Raw genomic sequence first — 24,060 nt, 5'->3', positions numbered from 1 at the left:
CTCATAATGGACCCTATCGTGTTCTTTTTTCACGGGGTTCTGTGTATTGTAGCCCTGCATTATTTTTAGCCATCATGAAGGTTTTACACCTGACAAACACATCGTTTGCTGTAGACGTGCACAGTACGAAGTAATCTTATGTCTCTGCTTTAATCTATACAAAATGTTCTTGTGCTACCGTCATCGATACGCACGCGTTTGTTTTTTGTCTTCTGTGTCAGATGCCACTGATGGGCTATAAGCCCGAATAGAGATCTGGAAAATAAATGCATTAGAAATGTAGCTCATGGTGTAAAAGCAAATTTCCTTTATCATGCAACACTGGATTTTAAGGGTTTCGTCTTAAAACCGCTTTGCACTCAAATCTCTGTTGCGAATGTGGACTATGAGGATCTGCGTATGGAAGACGTTTTTCGCGTAAGTATTTCGCCGCTGCGAAATACCTGCCGGCGTTCAGACATGTTCAGAGTTGGAAACAAACTGAACAGAATGTTAATCAGTCGAGACTGAGCTGCTGCTCTCGACAGTCAAGAGTGCAAGGTCGCTACTAAGTGACTAACGACTCTGCGCTTCCGCGCGGGCAACAAACATCAGTCGCTAAGGACCTATACAATTGCCTTTAGCTAATACCGTAAACGTTGCTGCTCACGTAATTAAACTTTATCCACGAGAAATCTGGAACGTTACTAAACATATTTCTTTATTCAGTTGCGGTCGGCATATTTCTTGTACTCTAATCGATCTCAGTATCTAGGATAGGCTGGTCAGTTTGCTTTTTTGTGCTGCTGTAATGTTATGAAAGCTCGAGCACCAAATTTAGTCGAAGTTCTCTATAAAACTAAGTACATGCTGACTTAATAGAAGAAAAATAGAATATACTTCTCGGCGTTTCTCGTTCGTGTCATTGAGATACATTGTTTCTTGTATATTGCAACATTTCCTTCGCGAAATTAGACAGGGAGGGAGGGTGGGAGGGAGCAGGGAGGGAGATATTGGTCTACATATCTCTAATCGAGCAACACTATATAGTCTGGCGAACTCTATTTTCATCTTACGGACAATCATTGCCCTTGGCGTTAACACGTCCTCGCTTCACGACACGCTAGAGAGCTTTGTGGTTAAGCCAGGACAATGGTACGGAGTGTGTGATGAGGAATTGTGCATCACAACAATTCTTGTTGTTGTGGTCCGAACCTTAATGATTTAATTTCTTCGATTACAGGGATTCGAACCAGCTGGTACTAACATGCATCGTCAACCTCAGCTTCCGAAGAGTGTTTTAGGGTGTGTGAATGAGTGTTACATTCGGTTCTTGAATTTAAAGAACGTTTTCTTCGGCAAAAATACTTCCACCTATCTGAAGTCAGGACAGTTCTTATAGACACCTTCACCATTCTGCTGCAGACTGACTGCAAACTTTGTATACTTCAGGACTAGAACTTCGACATGTTCGTTTTTCCATAAGCTGCTGCTTCCTCCTCCTCCAGCGCCTCCTGTATTTTTTCCCGTTTCTGGACGAGTCGGCATTTGTTATACAGGTTTTGTCAATTTTAGTGATACTGGCCAGATGCCCTCCCTGGCACCAATACTCACCCCGACGGAATCTGTGTGCCCCATTGTTTGCGTCTACAGTAAATCTCATGCGCAAGTGTGAGAACTTTTTCCAAATGTTTGAGTAGCATGTATCTGATGCAGGGTGTGGGCACCAGCCCAGTAATTACGTATATGGGCGTGGGAAATCGCCTAGTAACCACAATTAGGCCGGCTGGCTCACACCCCTCGTTGTTCAGCAGGGGCAGCCTCTACTCCCAGAATCCCGTAAGCGACGTTTAAACCCACCCTTCTGTCCGCATGGCTTTCATTTTCCCATAATATTCAAATAATACATGGTAAGTCAGAAGCGACTTCGCAATTTTTGAATGATATAGAAATTTATTGAGATACGATGACATACAGAACCGGTAGATATTCACGTAGTGCATCAGTACTCCAATCCGCCACCAGGAGCACCAGCGTAGTGCACACACAAAAGTCTACTTTCACTGGTGCGGAGTATGCTCTGTGTGTTTTGGCTTCATGAAATGAACTCTGCAGCAAATTTTCGGCGTAAATTTCGCGCCGAATACGCTAAACAACCTCCAAGCAGGCCTACAATTTACTCTTGGCACAATAACTTTGTTGAGACGGGTTGTTCACTGTGACATGATCACCAGGTGTTGATCATGTCATATAGGTTAGGGAGAGCTTTGCCTGCAGTCCACAAAATTCAACACTATGTGCGTCTCGCGGGACTGGCATTCGACAAAAGACTGTTTGGGAAGTACTGCATTGAGTCTATGCTGTGTTGCACGAGTTACACCCAATTTGCTGCAATGAGTGTGGGAAGAAATTGATTACCAGTGGGATGTTTGCTGCATCAAAAATGGTATTCACATCGAACCGAAACTACACTAGACTGTTTTGTGTGAAACTTGAGGTTGAAACTTCCTGGCAGATTAAAACTGTGTGCCGGACCGAGACTCGAACTCCGGACCTTTGCCTTTCGCCGGCAAGTGCTCTACCGACTGAGCTACCCAAGCACGACTCACGCACGGTCCTCACAGCTTTACTTCTGCCAGTACCTCGTCTCAACTTGAGGTTGTTTGCTACAAAATGACGTATCTGTAAATTATCTCAATAAATTTCTATATCATTCCGAAGTTCTAAAGTCCTTTTTCACTGACCCTGTGTCTGTAACCTCGCCCGAAAAATTGTGATCATTCATTTGGTCTAAAAGCCTAGAAAGCATAATAAGTCTACGAAAGGATGAAGTTGCGCCGACGCTGCAACGGGACTCGGTTCCAGTTCTCCAGTAGTCCGCAGGCTGTGAAACAAGTTCTACTTAGCATCGCAGAGCGCTGATACAAGCTGACCACGAGTAAAGCGGTTGCTTAAAGGCCATGGCATGGGTTCTGAAGAAATGGGAACAACGCATAAAAATGTCTTTAAATGTTTAGAGGCACCATAAGGAAGAGACCTGTGTACCAGCAGACAGGTAGGGGGCGCTCCACTTCTCCAGAAGCATCAAAGAGCAATTACACCGGCCTAGAGCTCGTTGAACTGGATCCAAGAGCTCTAGAAAGTAGTCTTCCACATGCACTGCGAAGTTCCCGGATGCTGGACAATTCTCAGTCACGGCTCCTAATTAAATCTTAGCTGCACATGTTCAGTGTTCATTCCCAATTGCAGTATATGAAGACAATGAAGAGGACGGCGACGACGACGGTGGTGGTGGCGATACTGGATGTGTGTTTAGCGCACTGTTATAAAGCTATCTTTAGTAAAACTGACGTAACTGGAAGTGGGTACTTCAGATGACAGAAACGTCGTGATTCACTGCTAAGAGCTGCCGACATAAATTTTTTGTTATACAAGCAATTCTGTCCTTAGACCAACATCAGATATAAAATTTCTACAAAAAGCTTAGAAGACTATATAAAATCAACAGCGTCAGACAGTATAACATGTATGAACCGTCACAGTTGTCGAAAAATAATATAAATTAAATCGCCATTTTTACTACTGGCGAAACAATTTATGTTGCTATCTGACAACAGCGACGAATCACGGATTTTATCTGACGCAGTTGTTTTTGTAAGATGTTGTAAATATTTTATGATGCACAATGATAGTTTGCGGATCGCAACTGCTTGTATAATAACGAAATTTTTCAACAGCTCTTAGGCACGAATCAGAACTTTTTCAAATATTTACGAGCTATGAGGCACCGCCTTTAAAAAGAACTATTACTACACAACATCCAGGAATGCCGTAAAATCACATTTAATTGCGACCGCAACGTCCTCAAAGTTTTCAGTGAAACTTTGCATTTGAAAGTTAACGATCAACTCAGTTCACGTACTACAGTGAACCGACTCTGCTCAGATGTAAAATCATCCAGTTATCTAATTCTTACTATTTCCGTCTCACTGACTGCACATAAATTACTTCAACTATTTATTAATACATCACAGTTAGACAGCTTGTTCGAAAATGGTGAGCAGTCACATTCCTTACATAAAAAGTAAAAAGCACGTACTGACACGGGTCTAGAAAATGTTTCCCATTTATGGGACGTGCCACGTACAGCACATCTACATCTGTACACTTATAGCAGAGGGTACATATGCTATCATCTCCTCTCTTCCTATCCCATTTTCACATAGTACGCGGGAAGAGACTGTATCCGTCTGAATGATTCACTTCTTATTGTGCCACCAGTAGGACTTTTATAGCATACCACCACAGCGTATCCTGTGTTGGGTTTGGGTCTTGTTTACTCGTTTTTGTATACTCATCGAGAAACTTGTTTTATGTCGAATCAGTCCTTCGTTAAGCCTATGTAAGTTCATACCAGTGTGCGACTTAATGTCCATAATGAATCGTCAAAACCAACTCACCAACTGTAATATAATATTTGGTGTGCTGAGATGGCTGTACGGACACATTCCGAAACCAGATAAAAAATCTGTACAACTCTCCCTCCGCCACCATCGCAATACTGCAGATGACAATTTCTTTTAGCAAAGGAAATGAGTATTTGAAACGGCGAACTTTCGTACCTAGCACCACCATATTTCTTGGAACCTACATCCATTTCAACCTGCTCCCTGTGTTAATGGCTGGGTCTCCCTCTACAGTTCTTACCTTCCCCTCCTCTCTTTCCTTCTCGCCCCCGCCCCGTCCCCAGTTCCCTCCGTTACCATTGTTGTTGTTGTGGTCTTCAGTCCTGAGACTGGTTTGATGCAGCTCTCCATGCTACTCTATCCTGTGCAAGCTTTTTCATCTCCCAGTACCTACTGCAACCTACATCCTTCTGAATCTGCTTAGTGTATTCATCTCTTGGTCTCCCTCTACGATTTTTACCCTCCACGCTGCCCTCCAATACTAAATTGGTGATCCCTTGATGCCTCAGAACATGTCCTACCAACCGATCCCTTCTTCTAGTCAAGTTGTGCCACAAACTTCTCTTCTCCCCAATCCTATTCAATACTTCCTCATTAGTTATGTGATCTACCCATCTAATCTTCAGCATTCTTCTGTAGCACCACATTTCGAAAGCTTCTATTCTCTTCTTGTCCAAACTATTTATCGTCCATGTTTCACTTCCATACATGGCTACACTCCATACAAATACTTTCAGAAATGACTTCCTAACACTTAAATCAATACTGGATGTTAACAAATTTCTCTTCTTCAGAAACGCTTTCCTTGCCATTGCCAGCCTACATTTTATATCCTCTCTACTTCGACCATCAGTTATTTTGCTCCCCAAATAGCAAAACTCCTTTACTACTTTAAGTGCCTCATTTCCTAATCTAATTCCCTCAGCATCACCCGACTTAATTAGACTACATTCCATTATCCTTGTTTTGCTTTTGTTGATGTTCATCTTATATCCTCCTTTCAAGACACTGTCCATTCCATTCAACTGCTCTTCCAAGTCCTTTGCTGTCTCTGACAGAATTACAATGTCATCGGCGAACCTCAAAGTTTTTATTTCTTCTCCATGAATTTTAATACCTACTCCGAATTTTTCTTTTGTTTCCTTTACTGCTTGCTCAATATACAGATTGAACAACATCGGGGAGAGGCTACAACCCTGTCTTACTCCCTTCCCAACAACTGCTTCCCTTTCATGTCCCTCGACTCTTATAACTGCCATCTGGTTTCTGTACAAATTGTAAATAGCCTTTTGCTTCCTGTATTTTACCCCTGCCACCTTTAGAATTTGAAAGAGAGTATTCCAGTCAACATTGTCAAAAGCTTTCTCTAAGTCTACAAATGCTAGAAACGTAGGTTTGCCTTTCCTTAATCTTTCTTCTAAGATAAGTCGTAGGGTCAGTATTGCCTCACGTGTTCCAGTGTTTCTACGGAATCCAAACTGATCTTCCCCGAGGTTGGCTTCTACTAGTTTTTCCATTCGTCTGTAAAGAATTCGTGTTAGTATTTTGCAGCTGTGACTTATTAAGCTGATAGTTTGGTAATTTTCACATCTGTCAACACCTGCTTTCTTTGGGATTGGAATTATTATATTCTTCTTGAAGTCTGAGGGTATTTCGCCTGTTTCATACATCTTGCTCACCAGATGGTAGAGTTTTGTCATGACTGGCTCTCCCACGGCCGTCAGTAGTTCCAATGGAATATTGTCTACTCCGGGGGCCTTGTTTTGACTCAGGTCTTTCAGTGCTCTGTCAAACTCTTCACGCAGTATCGTATCTCCCATTTCATCTTCATCTACATCCTCTTCCATTTCCATAATATTGTCCTCAAGCACATCGCCCTTGTATAGACCCCCTATATACTCCTTCCACCTTTCTGCTTTCCCTTGTTTGCTTAGGAGTGGGTTTCCATCTGAGCTCTTGATATTCATACAAGTCGTTCTCTTATCTCCAAAGGTCTCTTTAATTTTCCTGTAGGCGGTATCTATCTTACCCCTAGTGAGATAGGCCTCTACATCCTTACATTTGTCCTCTAGCCATCCCTGCTTAGCCATTTTGCACTTCCTGTCGATCTCATTTTTGAGATGTTTGTATTCCTTTTTGCCTGTTTCACTTACTGCATTTTTATATTTTCTCCTTTCATCAATTAAATTCAATATTTCTTCTGTTACCCAAGGATTTCTACTAGCCCTCGTCTTTTTACCTACTTGATCCTCTGCTGCCTTCACTACTTCATCCCTCAAAGCTACCCATTCTTCTTCTACTGTTTTTATTTCCCCCATTCCTGTCAATTGCTCCCTTATGCTCTCCCTGAATCTCTGTACAACCTCCGGTTCTTTTAGTTTATCCAGGTCCCATCTCCTTAAATTCCCACCTTTTTGCAGTTTCTTCAGTTTTAATCTACAGGTCATAACCAATAGATTGTGGTCAGAGTCCACATCTGCCCCTGGAAATGTCTTACAACTTAAAACCTGGTTCCTAAATCTGTCTTACCATTATATAATCTATCTGATACCTTTTAGTATCTCCAGGGTTCTTCCATGTATACAACCTTCTTTCATGATTCTTAAACCAAGTGTTAGTTATGATTATGTTGTGCTCTGTGCAAAATTCTACCAGGCGGCTTCCTCTTTCATTTCTGTCCCCCAATCCATATTCACCTACTATGTTACCATTATGAACACGAATAACCTTGTTTTTTTGTTTTGGTTTTAGGGCGCAAAACTGCTATGGTCATTAGCGCCCGGTCCGTGGCTTAGGAAACAGTAAAAAACCGAAATTGAAAACCAGCAGCAATGGGAACGAAAGTCATAAAATTGGAGAAACTAAAAACAGAAGAAAGGCTTAAAAATCCACTACAGAAAGGGGTTGGTTGTCCCCAAAAAAAGCTTCAAATGACTGACGTCATTTCACTGGCACTAATAAACTTGAGAACGCGGTCGGCTGAGCGCGTGTCATCTGCTAAAATCGACGATATATCAGGCGATAGCTGGAGACGGGAGCGTAACTGATTAAAATAGGGGCACTCAATTAAAAGGTGTCTTACCGTCCACAGCTGAGAGCAGTGGGGACAGAGTGGGGGAGGATCGCCGCTTAAAAGATGTCGATGGCTAAAAAGACAGTGCCCTATCCGGAGTCTAGTTAAAATTACCTCCCCCCGACGACGCGTTCGGGAGGAAGAGGTCCAAGCACAAGGAAGAGCTTTCACGTCCCGCAATTTATTGTGGGGAAGTGTCGACCAATGCGTGTGCCATAAATAAACAACACGACGACATAAAACGCTCCGTAGATCGGCGAAGGGAATCGATTGAATAGCTGGCCGAAGAAGAGAGACTGCAGCCTTGGCTGCAATATCGGCCGCCTCATTGCCACAGATACCAACGTGTCCCGGGAGCCAGAGGAACGCCACCGAGACGCCCCCAGGTGGAGCAAGCGCAGACAGTCCTGAATCCGGTGGACCAGAGGGTGCACAGGATAAAGAGCTTGGAGATTGAGGAGAGAGCTGAGAGAATCTGAACAGATAACGTACTGTATCCGCTGATGGCGGCGGATGTAGTGGACAGCCTGGAGAACAGCGTAAAGCTCCGCAGTATACACCGAACACTGGTCGGGAAGCCGAAATTGATTTGGGGTGTCGCCAACAATATAGGCACTCCCTACACCAAACGATGTTTTTGAGCCATCAGTGTAAATAAATGTGGCTTCCGTCATTTGTGCACATAGAGCAGAAAATGCCCGACGATAAACAAGTGAAGGGGTACCATCCTTGGGAAACTGACAAAGGTCATGGAGCAGGCAGATCCGGGGACGGAGCCAGGGCGGTGCTGTACCCCAAGTTGTCAAGAAGGTTTTAGGGAAGCGGAAGGAAAGAGAATGGAGCAGTTGACGGAAGCGGATTCCTGGTGGTAGTAGGGAGGAGGGGCGGCCTCCATACCCTATATCAAAGGAGGCGTCGAAAAAAAGGTCATGGGCTGGATTAGCAGGCATGGAAGACAGATGGCTAGCATAACGACTCAGAAGGACTGCTCGCCGATTGGACAGCGGAGGTTCAGCAGTCTCAGCATAAAGGCTTTCCACAGGGCTGGTGTAAAAAGCTCCAGACACTAAACGTAATCCACGGTGGTGGATAGAGTCGAGACGCCGAAGAATAGACGGCCGAGCAGAGGAGTAGACTATGCTTCCATAGTCCAATTTCGAGCGCACTAAGACGCGATAGAGGCGGAGAAGGACCACTCGGTCCGCTCTCCACGAGATACCATTCAGGACACGTAGGGTGTTAAGGGATCGCAGACAGCGAGCCGAAAGATAGGAAACGTGGGAGGACCAGCACAGTTTTCTGTCAAACATAAGACCCAAGAATTTAGCGACGTCTGAAAACGGGAGGTTGACAGGACCTAGTGTAAGGTGGGCGGAAGAAACTCCTTACGTCGCCAAAAATTAACACAAACGGTCTTACTGGGAGAAAAACGGAAGCCGGTTTCGATGCTCCAAGAGTGGAGGCGATCGAGACATCCTTGAAGACGTCGTTCAAGAAGGCTGGTCCGTTGAGAGCTGTAGTAGATCGCAAAATCGTCCACAAAGAGGGAGCCCGAGACATCAGGAAGGAGACAATCCATAATTGGATTGATGGCAATGGCAAACAGTACAACACTCAGCACGGAGCCCTGGGGTACCCCGTTTTCTTGGGAGAAAGTACGGGAGAGAGTAGTGTTCACCCGCCCCCTAAATGTGCGCTCTGCCATAAATTCGCGAAGAAAAAGGGACAGCCGACCTCTAAAGCCCCAAGAGAACAGTGTGCGGAGGATGCCTGTCCTCCAACAGGTATCGTATGCTCTCTCCAGATCAAAAAATACTGCTACTGTTTGGCGTTTCCGGAGAAAATTGTTCATGATATAAGTGGAGAGAGCAACAAGATGGTCAACTGCAGAACGATGCTTTCGGAATTCGCATTGGGCAGGTATTAAAAGACTGCGGGATTCCAGCAACCACGCTAAACGGTAATTCACCATACGCTCCAAAACCTTACAGACACTACTCGTGAGAGAAATGGGGCGATAGCTAGAGGGGAGATGTTTGTCCTTTCCAGGTTTCGGAAATGGAACGACGATAGCTTCCCGCCATCGTCTGGGAAAAGTACTGTCGGGCCAAATTCGATTATAAAGGCGAAGGAGGTAACGCAGACTATGGGTTGATAAATGCTGCAACATGTGGACGTGGATACCATCCGGTCCTGGGGCGGAGGAGCGAGAAGAAGAGAGTGCATGTTGGAGTTCCCGCATGGAGAAAACAGTATTGTAGCTTTCGCGATTTTGAGAGGAGAAAGCAAGAGGTCGCACTTCCGCTGCACGTTTCTTCGGGAGAAACGCTGGCAGGTAATTTGAAGAGCTCGAAATCTCAGCAAAGTGCTGACCCAACGAGTTAGAAATTGCGATGGGGTCTACTAATGTATCATGCGCGACAGTGAGCCCAGAGACCGGGGAGAAACTAGGCGCGCCTGATAACCGTCGAAGCCGACTCCAAACTTCAGAGGAGGGAGTGAAGGTGTTAAATGAGCTAATCAAGAATTTCCAGCTTGCCTTCTTGCTATCGCGGATGACACAACGGCATCGCGCTCGGAACTGCTTATAGCGGATACAGTTGGCCAAAGTAGGATGGTGGCGGAAAACGCGGAGAGCACGTCGCCGCTCACGTATTGCATCACGGCATGCCTCGTTCCACCAAGGAACTGGGGGGGCGCCGGGGCAATTCGGAGGTGCGTGGTATTGAACGTTCCGCAGCTGTAAGAACAACGTCGGTAATATGTGTGACCTCATCGTCGACGCTGGGAAAGTGACGGTCATCGAATGTCGCTAGAGACGAAAAAAGTGTCCAGTCAGCTTGGGCAAACTTCCAGCATCGTGGGCGCATGTATGGCAGTTGAGGCTGCAGTCTAAGGACACATGGAAAGTGGTCACTCGAGCGTGTATCGTCAAGGGCGAACCATTCGAAGCGCCGAGCTAGCGGAACAGTACCGACCACAAGGTCCAAATGAGATAAATTTGTCGTGGAGGCAGACAAAAATGTAGGGACCCCGGTGTTGAGGCAAACTAGATCCACTTGGTGGAAGACGTCTTGCAATAGTGAGCCACGTGGACAAGGATACGGAGATCCCCAAAGCGGGTGGTGGGCATTGAAGTCCCCAACCAGCAAATAGGGGGGTGGAAGCTGACCAAGGAGATGAAGGAGATCAGCTCGTGCCATTGGTGTGGACAATGGAATGTATACAGTACAAAGAGAGAACGTGTATCCAGAAAGGGAAAGACGGACGGCGACAGCTTGGAAGGAAGTGTTTAAATGGATTGGGTGATAATGGAGAGTTTCATGGAGAAGAATCATGAGTCCTCCATGTGCTGGAGTGCCTTCGCAGAGGGGAGATCATATCGGACGGACTGAAAATGGGGGAGAACAAAGCGGTCATGGGGACGCAGCTTTGTTTCCTGAATACAGAAGATGACCGGCGAGTAGTATCGTAAGAGGATCGAGAATTCATCCCGATTGGCTCGAATACCGCGGATATTCCAGTGGATAATGGACATAGGTTGAACAGAAAATGGAGGAATGTGATCAAGGTTGCTGTCAACTCATCGACTGCTCAGAGCTTGCGACCGACAGCATGGAATGGCATTCAGCCGAAGGCAGAAGATCCTGATCCATAGGTTGTTCTGGAGCAGCTCCTGCCACCAGCGATCGGCCGGTTGGTCGGCCGCCAGCAGTGCGCCTCGGCGACACAGAAGACGGCCGAGGGCGATTTCCGCCAGGTGGTGCTGTAGATGGGACACGCCTTGGCGGAGAAGAAGAGGAACTGGGGTTCTTTGTAGCCTTCTTGGAAGTATGATGTTTAGATGAAGGAGGAACCGACGGTTGGGAAGTTGCAGTACGTAAAAACTCTTCACGAGTATGCTCTTTTTTCGAAGTCTTGGTGTCTGACTTTGGGGCTCGAGATGTAGCAGAACCCGACGAAGGGTGAGCCAGAGAGTGGGCAGGCGAAAGTGGTGAGGCTGAACGGGCGATCTTTGCGCTGGCCGATCTGACGACCGTGGCACTAAAGGTGAGGTCGCAAGTCTGCGTGGCCACCTCCTTTGTTGGCCGAGGAGAAGCAAGGACAGTGCTGTATTTTCCTGTCTGAGGCACGGTGGGCTGTCGACTGGCGAATAATTTTCGAGCAGCAAAGGTCGACACCTTTTCCTTCACCCTAATTTCCTGAATGAGCTTTTCGTCCTTAAAAATGGGGCAATCTCGAGAGTAAGCAGCGTGGTCACCCATACAGTTGATGCAGCGAGGGGATGGAGGTGGACAAGCACCCTCATGGGCATCCTTGCCACACTTAACACATTTGGCCGGATTGGAACAGGACTGGCTGGTGTGATTGAACTGCTGACACCGATAGCAACGTGTAGGGTTTGGGACGTAAGGGCGAACGGAAATTATCTCATAGCCTGCTTTGATTTTCGATGGGAGTTGAACTTTGTCAAATGTCAAGAAGACAGTGTGGGTTGGAATGATGTTCGTGTCAACCCTTTTCATAACCCTATGAACAGCCGTTACGCCCTTGTCAGACAGGTAGTGCTGAATTTCTTTGTCAGACAATCCTTCGAGGGAGCGTGTATAAACGACTCCACGCGAGGAATTTAAAGTACGGTGCGGTTCCACCTGGACAGGGAAGGTGTGTAGTAGTGTGGTACGCAGCAATTTTTGTGCCTGGAGGGCACTGTTTCTAACAACAGGGTGCCATTCCATAATCTGGAACAAGACTTTACAGGACCCGCAACTGCGTCGACACCTTTCTGAATAATGAAAGGGTTGACCGTGGAGAAGTCGTGACCTTCGTCGGACCGAGAAACAACAAGGAACTGTGGCAACGATGGAAGAACTGTCTGTGGCTGAGACTCAGTGAACTTACGCTTGTGAGCAGACATAGTGGAAGGTGAGGAAACCATTGCGGAAGAATCCCAATGATTACCGGCGTCTCCGATGGTGCGCTCCTCCCTTGTGGGGGCCCTCTCTGAGGGCACTCCCGCCTTAGGTGATTGTTCACACCTCAGGTCACACCTCCCGACAAACGGACGGAGGGACCAATCGGCACTTTCGGAAGGTATCAGCTCGGGTAATCACCCCTCCCTGGGCCTGGCCGTTACCAGGGAGTACGTACGTGTCCTACCTGTCTACCCGGGGCGGGGAATTACGCGTTACCCCGTCACCGGCTATGCATGGAAGTGCGTGGGTCGGCCTTCAGACACGCACAGGGAGGAAAAAAGAGAAAGGGAAAGGAAAGAAGAGGGGTCTCAAACGCCGCAGCGGAGAAAAGGGCAAAGAGAAGAGGGAAGGAAAAGAGAAGGACAGAGGAAGGACGAAGACTTGCAAGTGTAGAAAGCAAGGAATTTTAACAGTTTCGAGCGTCCGTCTCCGGACGTAGGCACAAACCATACTCCCAGAGGGGGAGAAAGGGAAGGAAAGAGCCAGAGGTGAGGGGGGGGGGCGAAGATGGGGACGGGGAAAGCTGCGGAAAGGGAGGGTATGCAGCCCGGAAAGGAAGGAGGGCCACATTAGCTCGGGGTCCCGTGCTCGCTACGCACGTATCTACGAAAGAGTTGTGGACCTCCTGGGGGGAACCTTGTTTTTGAAAGCAGTCTTCTTGTAGCCCTTCCGAATGGTGCGTTAGAACACTAGCGTGCCTGAGTCTGGCGGCACTAATAGCATAACGGGAAATACAGACAGTTATTTCAGGATGTTTACCAACGACGACCGCGTTTACTGATAGAGACGTAGTCAGATAGGCAGTGACCTAACAATGGAAATATAATTAGTTCTGAAGTACCTTTACCTTTCTCGGTGTGCACGAGGAGTGTAGATCATGCAGCCCGTCAACTTGTACAATCCAGTTATTTTTTAGGGTTTAGAGTAACATTATAACTGAAAAGGCTTTCAAGCAGAACTGGAGAAACATCGCTGCTGAAACTTCTACAGTTCATTTATAAAGCGTGTGCCAACAATAAATCTACTGTTGGCCTGGGTTTTCTATTCGCTAGGACTGAACGAGAACCTGATTGTATGTGACAGGCTATTTAAATGCGTTTAGATAGCCACCGAAGAACAGTTTGTTAGTTAACTGGCTGAACAGGTGTTCCCGAGAAAAGTGCTTGACGTAATATTCCTGACACACTGTGGCTCAGTAGGTAAGTTGCACACACCTAAAGTTTGTGTCAAATGTCCAATCGACTCAAGATTTTTTTGTTATCACTCGTTCACCGATGGCAGTGATCTGTTAGTTTGAAAAATGAAATGTTTCGCCGTAAGTTTTGAGTCCATATTAATTTATAGGTCCCTCTATAACTGGGTTTCTCAATGCGTTCGAAGATCGGAGAAAAATAAGGGCACGCCATTTTCGGTAGGGCCAAAGCTGATAAAACACTGCGACGTACAAACCATTTCTAGCTGAGAAGGGCTACCTTTTGTTGTAAATTCACAATATCGAACGAAAATATATCAGTTACGAAGTTGGGGATTAGGTATTTTCACAATGACGGTGCGACCCCAGCCATCAACTTTGTTTTTACACTAAATCTGTGATGATGGTCCCTTAAAAATGACCATCTCGACTGACCAAGTCTCGTGAACTAATGGTAAACTGGCACTGAGTTCGATCATGACAGCTTTCTAGTCCTATGTACTTCCGAGTCTGGGCGCATTCCAGTGCACAACAGTACATACACTAAGTATATCCCTTTAGTATTCGGTCCTTAGTATGTCCGTTCTGGGTTATAAATACAAGAATTTTTTCCTGGATGAATTTTACGAGCCATGTTCTGTTCTTTATCCATGTTTTAAGGTCCGATCGTTAAACGAAAGGAGCTATTTCTTGCTTTATGCACTGGGTTAAACTTATGCCCTTATTCAGGTCATCGGTAAATTTTAATTTTGTTGGAGTACAAGTCACTGGTTGGTAAAGTTATAGCCAATTGGGACGTTAGGTCCGTTATACTGATAAAAATTGGTGAACACATTTAGGATTACGTGACACCTCTTCATTGGTTCGTTTGGGGCGATGCTCACTAGTGATTGTTTAAGGATAAATGTTGATGAAAGGAGTTACCGGAGTAGCTGGACTTTGCGACTACGGGTTGAAATTTATGGTAAAGTGTGGTGTTTGGGTAGGGCATGTACACTACCGCCATGGCAATTCGTAAACCACCAAGAGGTGAATGGCGACCTCTGTCGTAATTTTGGGTATATGGTGAACGTGGGTGATTAGTACGCAAGAGCCAGGAAAAGAAATACAGACATATCCACCTATCATTATTTTAAATCACGCTCAGCGATAAATGTGGTACATCGGTTCCACTGACAACGTTACCCTCCGAGCTCATGAAAAGCTTCGCGCATCACAGGCCACGAAGAGAGAGAAATTCTGGGAGACAGACCTAAAAGTCAGGAGAGTAACGGAATTCTTTGCTTTTGAATAACGACGATGTAATGCATTATTACTATCAGAAGAAAGGTTGTCTTAAATTTGGCGACTCTTGTGTATTCTAATAGACTTCGAGAAAGCATATGATACGGTTGGAAACAAATGATTGTAAATGTGAATTACTACGAAGTATTTGGCCAAGTACAAAAGATAATTAGGGATTTATTAACACAGCATTTCCTTCAGTACACGTAGGATGTAATTTTTCACGGTGGAGAGGACAAGAATGAAACAGTTATCTATGATCGGCACGATCTGGCATACACGATTTTGACGTAATAAAATATCTTACGAGTAGTGGACTGAAAGTTATTAAAAAAGGTAAAACGACGTGCAGGAAGCCAATTAACGGCGCTAAGACGCAATAGTTCCTAAATTTGCACACGTACCTCCATTTGTAAACACTGGCGAATGAGAAATACAGTTTAGTAGTTGTGCCAAAATGACTGCAAGAAGCAAAACAATTCGTGCAGCAGCTGAAGTATAACGAATTTTTCGAAAATGTGACATTACAGCACACCTTCCACAAGGGTATTGTTCCAAAAAGGTGTATGTTTGCACAAAAGATACATTTTCTGAGTATTATTACAATCTGAGTATTGGCTAACAATAGGAGCCCCTCACCACCAATCCATCCTGCGAAAACCGCACATCAGTAGCATTTTCCCTTTCCGCAATATGTTTGGTGCAAGTTTTAGGTGATTCACCTTTTATTTCAATTAAATAACATTTTTAAATAACGCTTCACTTTTATGAAATCTAGTCTAAACTAGAGACTTTTCACGCCGAGTCACTAACACGTGGAGATTCCTTGAGTGGCTGTATATTCCAGTTCCTAATGAAGGAATAGTATTTAATTAACTGACTTTTTTATCGCGGATTCGTACAGGAGTCAAAATTACGAATCTGATGACTAATCACCGGCCATTTGACTGTTGAACAAGTCGGAAAAACTGATAAGCAAATTTCGGTAATATCAATTCTCTTCCAGCTTCTGGACCCTCGGATGTTTCCTAGATGGTAGATCATATGATTGGGATTGTGGGGCGGGGGAGGCGAATCAGTTTGAATGTCAAACGGATGATTCATTTGAAAAAGTCACAATATGGTGAAAATCGGTAAAAGGCAGGGCCGCTGAATTCAAATTCATGACGCAAACACGCCCGTGCGGAAGGAGATTGTCGTTTCAGAGAATCACAGAAGCCGCCCTCCTGGTGCTACTGCAGAATGGCCGACTTAAACGCAAGGTACTTCCTCTCCGCATCTGCACTCAGAAGCCAGTGGAGCGATCACCGATGCTCTTTCCCCTGCCCTCCCCCCAAACCCTCGCAAAACTGTTTATGAACAAGAGGAGGAGGAGGAGGAGGAGGAGGAGGAGGAGATTTAGTGTTTAACGTCCCGTCGACAACGAGGTCATTAGAGGCGGAGCGCAAGCTCGGGTTAGGGAAGGATGGGGAAGGAAATCGGCCGTGCCCTTTCAAAGGATCCATCCCGGCATTTGCCTGAAGCGATGTAGGGAAATCACGGAAAACCTAAATCAGGATGGCCGGAGACGAGATTGAACAGTCGTCCGCCCGAATGCGAGTCCAGTGTGCTAACCACTGCGCCACCTCGCTCAGTGTGTTTATGAACAAAATGACATTGTACACTGGGGACCTGCCGAATGAGGCAGTGCAGTTGTTAAGGCGCTGGCCTCGCATTCTGAAGGATGTCGTTCTTAATGTGGCTGATCATCCTTGTTTAGGTTTTCCGTGGCTTTCTTAAACTATTTCAGGCAATTGCTGGGATGGTTCCTTCATCAAGGTCATGGCCGGTCCTCTGTCCCATCCTTATAAAGTTTATTGTACGTGCATGTACATTTTTGAGCCATTTATTTTCATTGTATAAAGATAACTCCAATGTCGTTGTAAGACGATACCTGGATGAATAAATAAATGAAATGAGATCACTTGTATGTTGCTGTCACTCCATGTTTTACAAACTCAACTGAACAGAAATAGTAAATCCGGTTGCGTCTTGCGTGAGAGCGCAGGCCACGCCGGGAATCCCTGAACAGAGTCGCTCCCCGTGACTGCGCTTCAAGGCGACTCAGGCTCGTCGCCGACACGACGCTGCGCTGACTCAACTGGGTGAGGCAACAGCCAGGAACCGGTCTGGCAGCAGAACTCCACTTTACGCCTTACAGAGCAAAGACACTACGGGTCACCTATTAGCAAATGATGATACAGCACTACAGAACTACTTTGTTCACCTACTACTTTTCCATCCTTTCCATACTATCGTATTCTAGTCCATTATTATTAAAGTTTCGTCTCTCAACTATCTGAATAATATTTTTTATCCCTTCATAGATTTCTTCAGTTTGTATCATCTGCAGGGATAGTTGGCATATAAACCTGTACTAATCTGAAGCGCGAGCATTCTGTGTCTATCTTGCCTATGATAATTCACTCACTATGCTATTCATAGTAGCTTACCAGCATTCCTACTTTATTACCCCTTATTAAACCTAATCATGCATTACTCCTACTTGATTTTGTATTTAAAATTCTAAAACTAAAGTTTTTGAGAATAAAATTCTCGAAAGATATTTGGACCAATCTATGAGGGAGGAGAACGGCGAATAAGAAAGAACAGGGACATCATGGAGCTATACAATGAACCAGATGCAGTTGCAGAAGCCAAGACAGGAAGACTAAGATGGGCCCACCACGTGTATAGAAGAGAGCAGGGATCTTTATTGAGAGAATCCTCAGAACAAACCAGAAGGACGAAGACCTCAAGGCAGGCCAAAAATGAGACAGAGACCAGTTTGCCAAGGCTCTCCATGTACCGGGGGCAAGGAAATAAGATCCCGAAGACAATACTGAGGAAGAGGCTACCTGACGAGGCCAAAAACAGACTGCAGTTTGTGGAGCCAGGAGAGTAAGAGAGTAAGAGTAAAACTATGTTCACATGACCAGAAGTCCTGTTCTTCCTGCCAACTAACTTCATTGATTCCCACTATATCTTCAACCTGTCCATTGTCTCTAGCCGGCCGGAGTGGCCGAGCGGTTCTAGGCGCTACAGTCTGGAACCACGTGACCGCTACGGTCGCAGGTTCGAATCCTGCCTCAGGCATGGATGTGTGTGACGTCCTTAGGTTAGTTAGGTTTAAGTAGTTCTAAGTTCTAGTGGACTGATGACCTCAGATGTTAAGTCCCATAGTGCTCAGAGCCATTTGAGCCTTTCTCTCTAAATTTTCTAAGCTACCTGCCCAATTCAGGGACCTGCTCCGGTCGGTAGAACGCCAGTTTTGTTTATCCTGATGATGATATCCCCCTGAGTATTCCCCTCCTTCCAGATCTCTTAATGGGGTCTATTTTACCTCCAGAATATTTTAACGAAGAGGTAGACTTAGAGAGTTTAGTTGGGTTGATTTGGGAGAAGAGACCGAACAGTGGCGTCATCGGCCTCATCGGATTAAGAAAGGATGGAGAAGGACGGGGAAGGAAGTCGGCCGTGCCCTGTCAAGTGAACCATCCTGGCATTTGCCTGAAGCTATTTCGGGAAATCACGGAAGACGTAAATGAGGATGGCCGGATGCGGGATTGAACTGTAATCCTCCCGAATGCGAGTCCAGTGTGCTAACCACTGCGCCATCTCGCTCGGTAAACCAAGAGGATGCCGTCATTTAAATACAATATAGCTGTATGCGCGCTGGAAAAATTACACCTGTAGTTTCCCATTGCTTTCTGATGTTCACCTTATCAGCGCAGCAAGGTCGTTTTGGTTGATATTACTGGGGTTTCATGTATTGATACCACCCGAAGGGTGTCAAAATTGGCGACGGAATTGCAAGTTTCCGTCAGATGCCAATAGTCGAGGGGGATCTGGTAAAATGGAAATGAGCGTTTGGCGTCATTGGCCGGGAGGCCCCTTAAGGGGCAGGTCCGGCCACCTTGGTGCAGGTCTTATTACATTCGACGCCACATTGGGAGACCTGCGAGCCGGATGAGGATGAAATGATGATTAAGACAACACAACACACAGACCCTGAGCAGAGAAAATCCCCGACCCAGCCGGGAATCGAACCCGGGACTGTAGGACGGCAATCCATCACGCTGATCATTCAGCTATCGGGGTGGACGATGTGATCTGGTGGACCCAATGGAGCATGGCTACTGAGCCATGGCTCCAGCAGCTCCTTACCACGAGCACACTCTGCCGCCAACAATATAGAACCGTCATCAGCAGCCAGCTGGCCCACTCACATTTGGAGCCTGTTTGCTAAGTGACGCTATGCTCATGTCATATGGTCGCATCTCCAACAGCATCAATCGTGATTTAGTACAGAGAGCTTCATCCTTCTCGACACTGAAATAACTGGGCTGCTTCTTGCTTCATTATCTGTAATGAGTCTTTGTACACTAATCATTTCTGCTTCTATCCATCATTCTATGACGACAGTTGTCACACCTCTCCTCACCATTGTGCATGAAGTCTTACACAACAGTTTCAATCCCCGATCAGACAGTCATCGAAACTGTAGCCCCTGCAACTACTGAAGGGCTGCTGCTCTCTTCAGGATCCATACATTTGTTCAGCCTCTCAACACATACCCCTCCATTGTGGTTGCACCTACGATATGGCTATCTGTATTGCAGAGGCACGCAATTCTCTCCACCGATGGCCATGTCCATGGTTCACCTAGATGAATTTAAATAGCAGTTGGCATAAACTCCAGTAATGTCCTCTGTAGTAGAAAGCGAACGGTAGGATCGAAACTTTGTTTAGGACCAGGCCTAAATCCCGAAAGCGATATATAAACTATTCTGTCCCCCCCCCCCCCCCCCCCCTCCAACTTCGTTCCGCATCGAGTTACGCGAATCGCAGTCAACAGGAAGCCCTGAAATCAACTATTAATTTTGCGCTCGACATTTATATAATTTTCCCAAATCATTTTATCGCAAATACTGAATTGCTAACGTATCCGATTATCTGCGGAGTTGGCTTACAGATAATGCAAAATCTCACAAGTACAAATTCATGTCGCTTCGAATGGCAGCAACGTGTGATAGGGACTGTAAACACCAGAGAAACCAAGTTATGGAAGAAGTGCACAGTTTTCACGTTCATTTAGGACGTTCATAATGCGTTTAAGATATTTAAGTGGCTTAAAGTCGAACAAACATCTTCAGATGAAATTAAATTTTAATTCAGTAATTTTAAGCGAATACACCTGATGGGTGATCAGTCTCTCGAGGAAAAAGAAACAGCGTGTTTTTCATGCATTGGGGCACATTTATTCAGAGGAACGATATTATAAAACACTGAGTTGCCTTTGGTAATATTTCGTCAGTTCCTGTGAGTAAATTTTAGTCGTCTGAACTTAGTCTAAATTCCAGAAGTGATCTACATAAAATTTCAGCACAAAGCTATATCTATGCTTACTTAGTCTGTTTCAGAGAGGAAATTTGTCGTATACCATTCTGCATTTCGGGCAAGTGCGCGAGATTAATAATTGGTTCAAAATGGTTCAAATGGCTCTGAGCACTATGGGACTTAACATCTGTGGTCATCAGTCCCCTAGAACTTAGAACTACTTAAACCTAACTAACCTAAGGACATCGCACACATCCATGCCCGAGGCAGGATTCGAACCTGCGACCGTAGCAGTCGATTAATAATTGCTTCAGAGCCAAAAGCACTTCTTACTCGCACCTTGTTTCACCTCATGTTTTACAGTAACATTTCTTGTGTTCAAGCCAAATGCATATTCTTCTAGATGTCCCGTTAACTTAATATTTAGTCAGCATGCTCTAGACTCTGGAGTAAGCATTATGAAAGCTTGTAAGACATAACACAGGACGACAGAATTTGGTGCTTAAGACTTGACGGGAACTCCAACTCACGCGGTTAGTAACCGAAGAAAAATTTGTTATTTTGACGCGCTGTGAAACCCTGGACCTGGATTAAGTACAACTAATTACACCGCCTATCATTTTACTCCCCACGGAAAGAATAAAATACAATAGTATTTTCAATAGAAACAAATCGTCCCCACCTCTCCGTCCCACCCTATTCCCACATTAAGCTCTCACGATTACGTCAATAACACGGACAGTTACAAATTTAAGATAACTTATATCGGTAGTACAAAGCTGACTCCAATTTCAATTAACAGTCATTTCATGGATGACAATATTTACCACAATTGTTATGTTCACAAAAGGCTCACTCAGAACCTACTCTTTTGAAGTGGAAATTTTCTGAAACTATGGATGAACTAGCATATGAAATTAGGTGGTGCAGGTTCATCTCACAGGCAGTCTAATGGTAAAGCATATTTGTGTTGCAGTTCAAGTACCAGGGGTGCGGTGGGGGGGGGGGGGGGGGGGGGGGGGGGGGTGGGGAGAGGAGCGGAATGGTGTCACGGTTATCATGATAGCCACACGCTTCTCCCCTCTCTGGCCCCCAGGACAGTTTACTTCAAGCGTTTATATTTCTACATACATCGTTATTTCTCTTTTTTTTTTAGAATAAGGTAACTAAACAACTAATACTCTGAAAATGGCAGGAATTCTGGTGAAATTACAAGCTGTGTTTAAAACAAACTAATTTTCAGTAGCACTGAGGGCTAGGCCGCTTGGATGGGCTTGCCGGCTGCAGAAAATAATCCAGACAGGAGAAGTGCCCATTCATAGGCTGACTGTACCTGCTGACTGTACCTGCTGACTTCAACAAACCTGACACGGTTCGCGTGTCCAGACGTAGAACTAGCAACACACAGGCAGCTGAGTAAGGCAAGACAAAGGTAAAGACCCTCGATTAGAGAAAAAGACCGGCTACAAGCGAAAAATGGGACAATTTCATGTGCGTCTTAAATAACTCTTGATTTACAGCATGCTTTGTCTTTGAGTAACGCCAATTCAGAACGAGCTACCAACCTCAACAAAGCATACAGAATAACATGGAATCACTACCACAAACAAGCGATATTTCATAATGTGAAGCTTCAGTATTACTAGACAGCTATTTTGCCTGAAACAATATATGACTCAGGAAGTACATCTCTAAGAGGCCACTGAAACATTGACGGAAACTGAAAAAAAAAAAGAATGAAAAATTCTAAGCAAAATTTGTAGTCCCATTAATATAAATGGCATAAGGACTGAAAGAACTACAAACTTATACATTGTAATAGACAAGTTCACTGATACAATACGTAGAAGATGCTAGAAGCTCTACGGTCACATCTTGAGAACACTAGATTAAATAACTACTTAATATACTAAATACAAAAAAGGTAAAATCTATTTTTAGAAGAAATTAAGCAGGACTCGCGAGTGATGAAGGCTACAGAAGACACCACAGAGACCGCAAAGACTTTGAAATTCTAGTTAAAAATCACTTGTTCGTAGACAAGGATAAAAATGCCAATGGAAAACAGTCAACAGAGAAACGCAAGAAACAGCGAATTCATGAAATGATTTTGGGAAAGGGGGTATAAAATGGAAGCTGTCAGACGAAGCTAACAAGTTCAAACGTGCTCTTCAACTGGACATAACGATGAAAGAATGACTGAATTTCTCTAGCAGAGAATATTGAAAGAAATAACACCTTCCCACCCTCTTCACATTTACATGCCTGATTATCCTTAGACTGCCGACCTGTGTTCACAGTCATAGTGCTAAGTGAAATACTGATGACGGCGAGGACGCTTCAATTTTATACTCTCAAATTTTCGGACAAATGCTTTTCAGATGATTTATTTCTCTGAACTGCTATTTCTTGATAGTTATGATAAAGACCCGCACTAAGCACTGGCAAACTAATTGTTAACGTAAAACATTTTATTGTAATTATTATTAAGCTGCTAGGTATCTGAGGCACTTAGAAATGTGGGTGCTGAAAAGCTATATTTGGGGGGGGGGGGGGGGGGAGGAGAAAGCTGTCAGTAAACGTAACACCTGGCTCACTCCCCCACCACCCCAGAACCCAGTACTGTATGCGCACCTAATGCAATCTTTGAAACACTGTGTCGTTGTGGACACACTTCAGCTCTAACGGTCAACGACACTATACAAATCTACAGATGGCTGACATCAAGCGTTACTTACATAATAATAATAATAATCATAATGAATCCATTCGGTTTCCATCGGATATGGCAAGCAGTTTCACAGACGCTAACGTTAGGTGCTCACTCAGGAGGAAGATCCATGCAGTGAAGTATCTGTTAGGCAACCTTGGTCATTCCAGTCGTTATTACGACTTTCAGCAGCGTACGAGAGATATGTAAAGAACCGGGGAGACGAGTTTCGATGTTCTAAGGTATTTTTAGAGCGAAACTCACTCGACATTTCTTGTTGCAACAGCGCAACGTTCCTCATATACTACCGAGCAGCGAAAAACACCATAAACATCCAAAAACTACACAAGGAAAGCACGAATGGGACCCAAGAGGAGCCCTCTGTATGGCATAGATGGACAACCACGTATTTCTTCCTAACGAGCTGAAAACGTAACAGAACATCGGGCACCACCACCACTGCGAAATAAACCGTGCAATAAGATAGACATGTGACGTACAAAGTGTCACGTTTTTGCTACACATTCCGCGCCGTGCACTAGGCATGCACCGTAGCGGTATACTGACCGATGCCGACTCGTCTCGACGGGAGGTTCCACTGCGCATGCGCCGTCCCACACAGCAGCGCGGATAGTGTGGCGAGCAGCCACAGAGCGTGCATCCTGGTCGCCGTCTGAAGCAGCACTGTGCGGCCTCGAGCTTCTCCACGAGCGGTCACCTCGGTCTCTTAATGTTGCAAGGCGCGCGGCCGAAACACTTCCTGCGCTGCCCGGCACTTCCCTGGCTCTCAATGACGTGGCGCGTGTCTGCTCCTGGAAAGGAACTAACAACGAGTGCCGCTTCTCTTTCCGTTCTCGAGCTCCAGAAGGTTGTAGACAGCGGATCTCCTGTTTCTTCAGTTCCGGGAAAGCCTTCGGGCGAGTGCAGCTCTACATTGTGTACGTCAGATCTTTCACTTTTGCATCCCAGACCGACCAACGTATTGGACGTAGGTGCTTGGT

General features: G+C 45.2%; 1 protein-coding gene across 1 annotated transcript in view; it reads right to left on the bottom strand.

The window, feature by feature from the left end:
* Positions 1-23,775, bottom strand: part of LOC124795418 (serine protease snake-like) — a 108,992-nt gene extending 85,217 nt beyond the window's left edge. The window contains exon 1 of the mRNA XM_047259446.1: positions 23,627-23,775. Coding sequence (XP_047115402.1) covers positions 23,627-23,720 — 94 coding nt within the window. The 5' untranslated portion in view covers positions 23,721-23,775. The remainder of the gene's footprint in view (positions 1-23,626) is intronic.
* Positions 23,776-24,060: the final 285 nt, after the last annotated feature.

The sequence above is a fragment of the Schistocerca piceifrons genome, chromosome 1 (genome assembly GCF_021461385.2).
Source record: "Schistocerca piceifrons isolate TAMUIC-IGC-003096 chromosome 1, iqSchPice1.1, whole genome shotgun sequence".
Lineage (NCBI taxonomy): Eukaryota > Metazoa > Arthropoda > Insecta > Orthoptera > Acrididae > Schistocerca > Schistocerca piceifrons.
The sequence above is the reverse complement of the archived record's forward strand: the minus strand, read 5'-3'. Positions and strand labels throughout refer to the sequence as shown.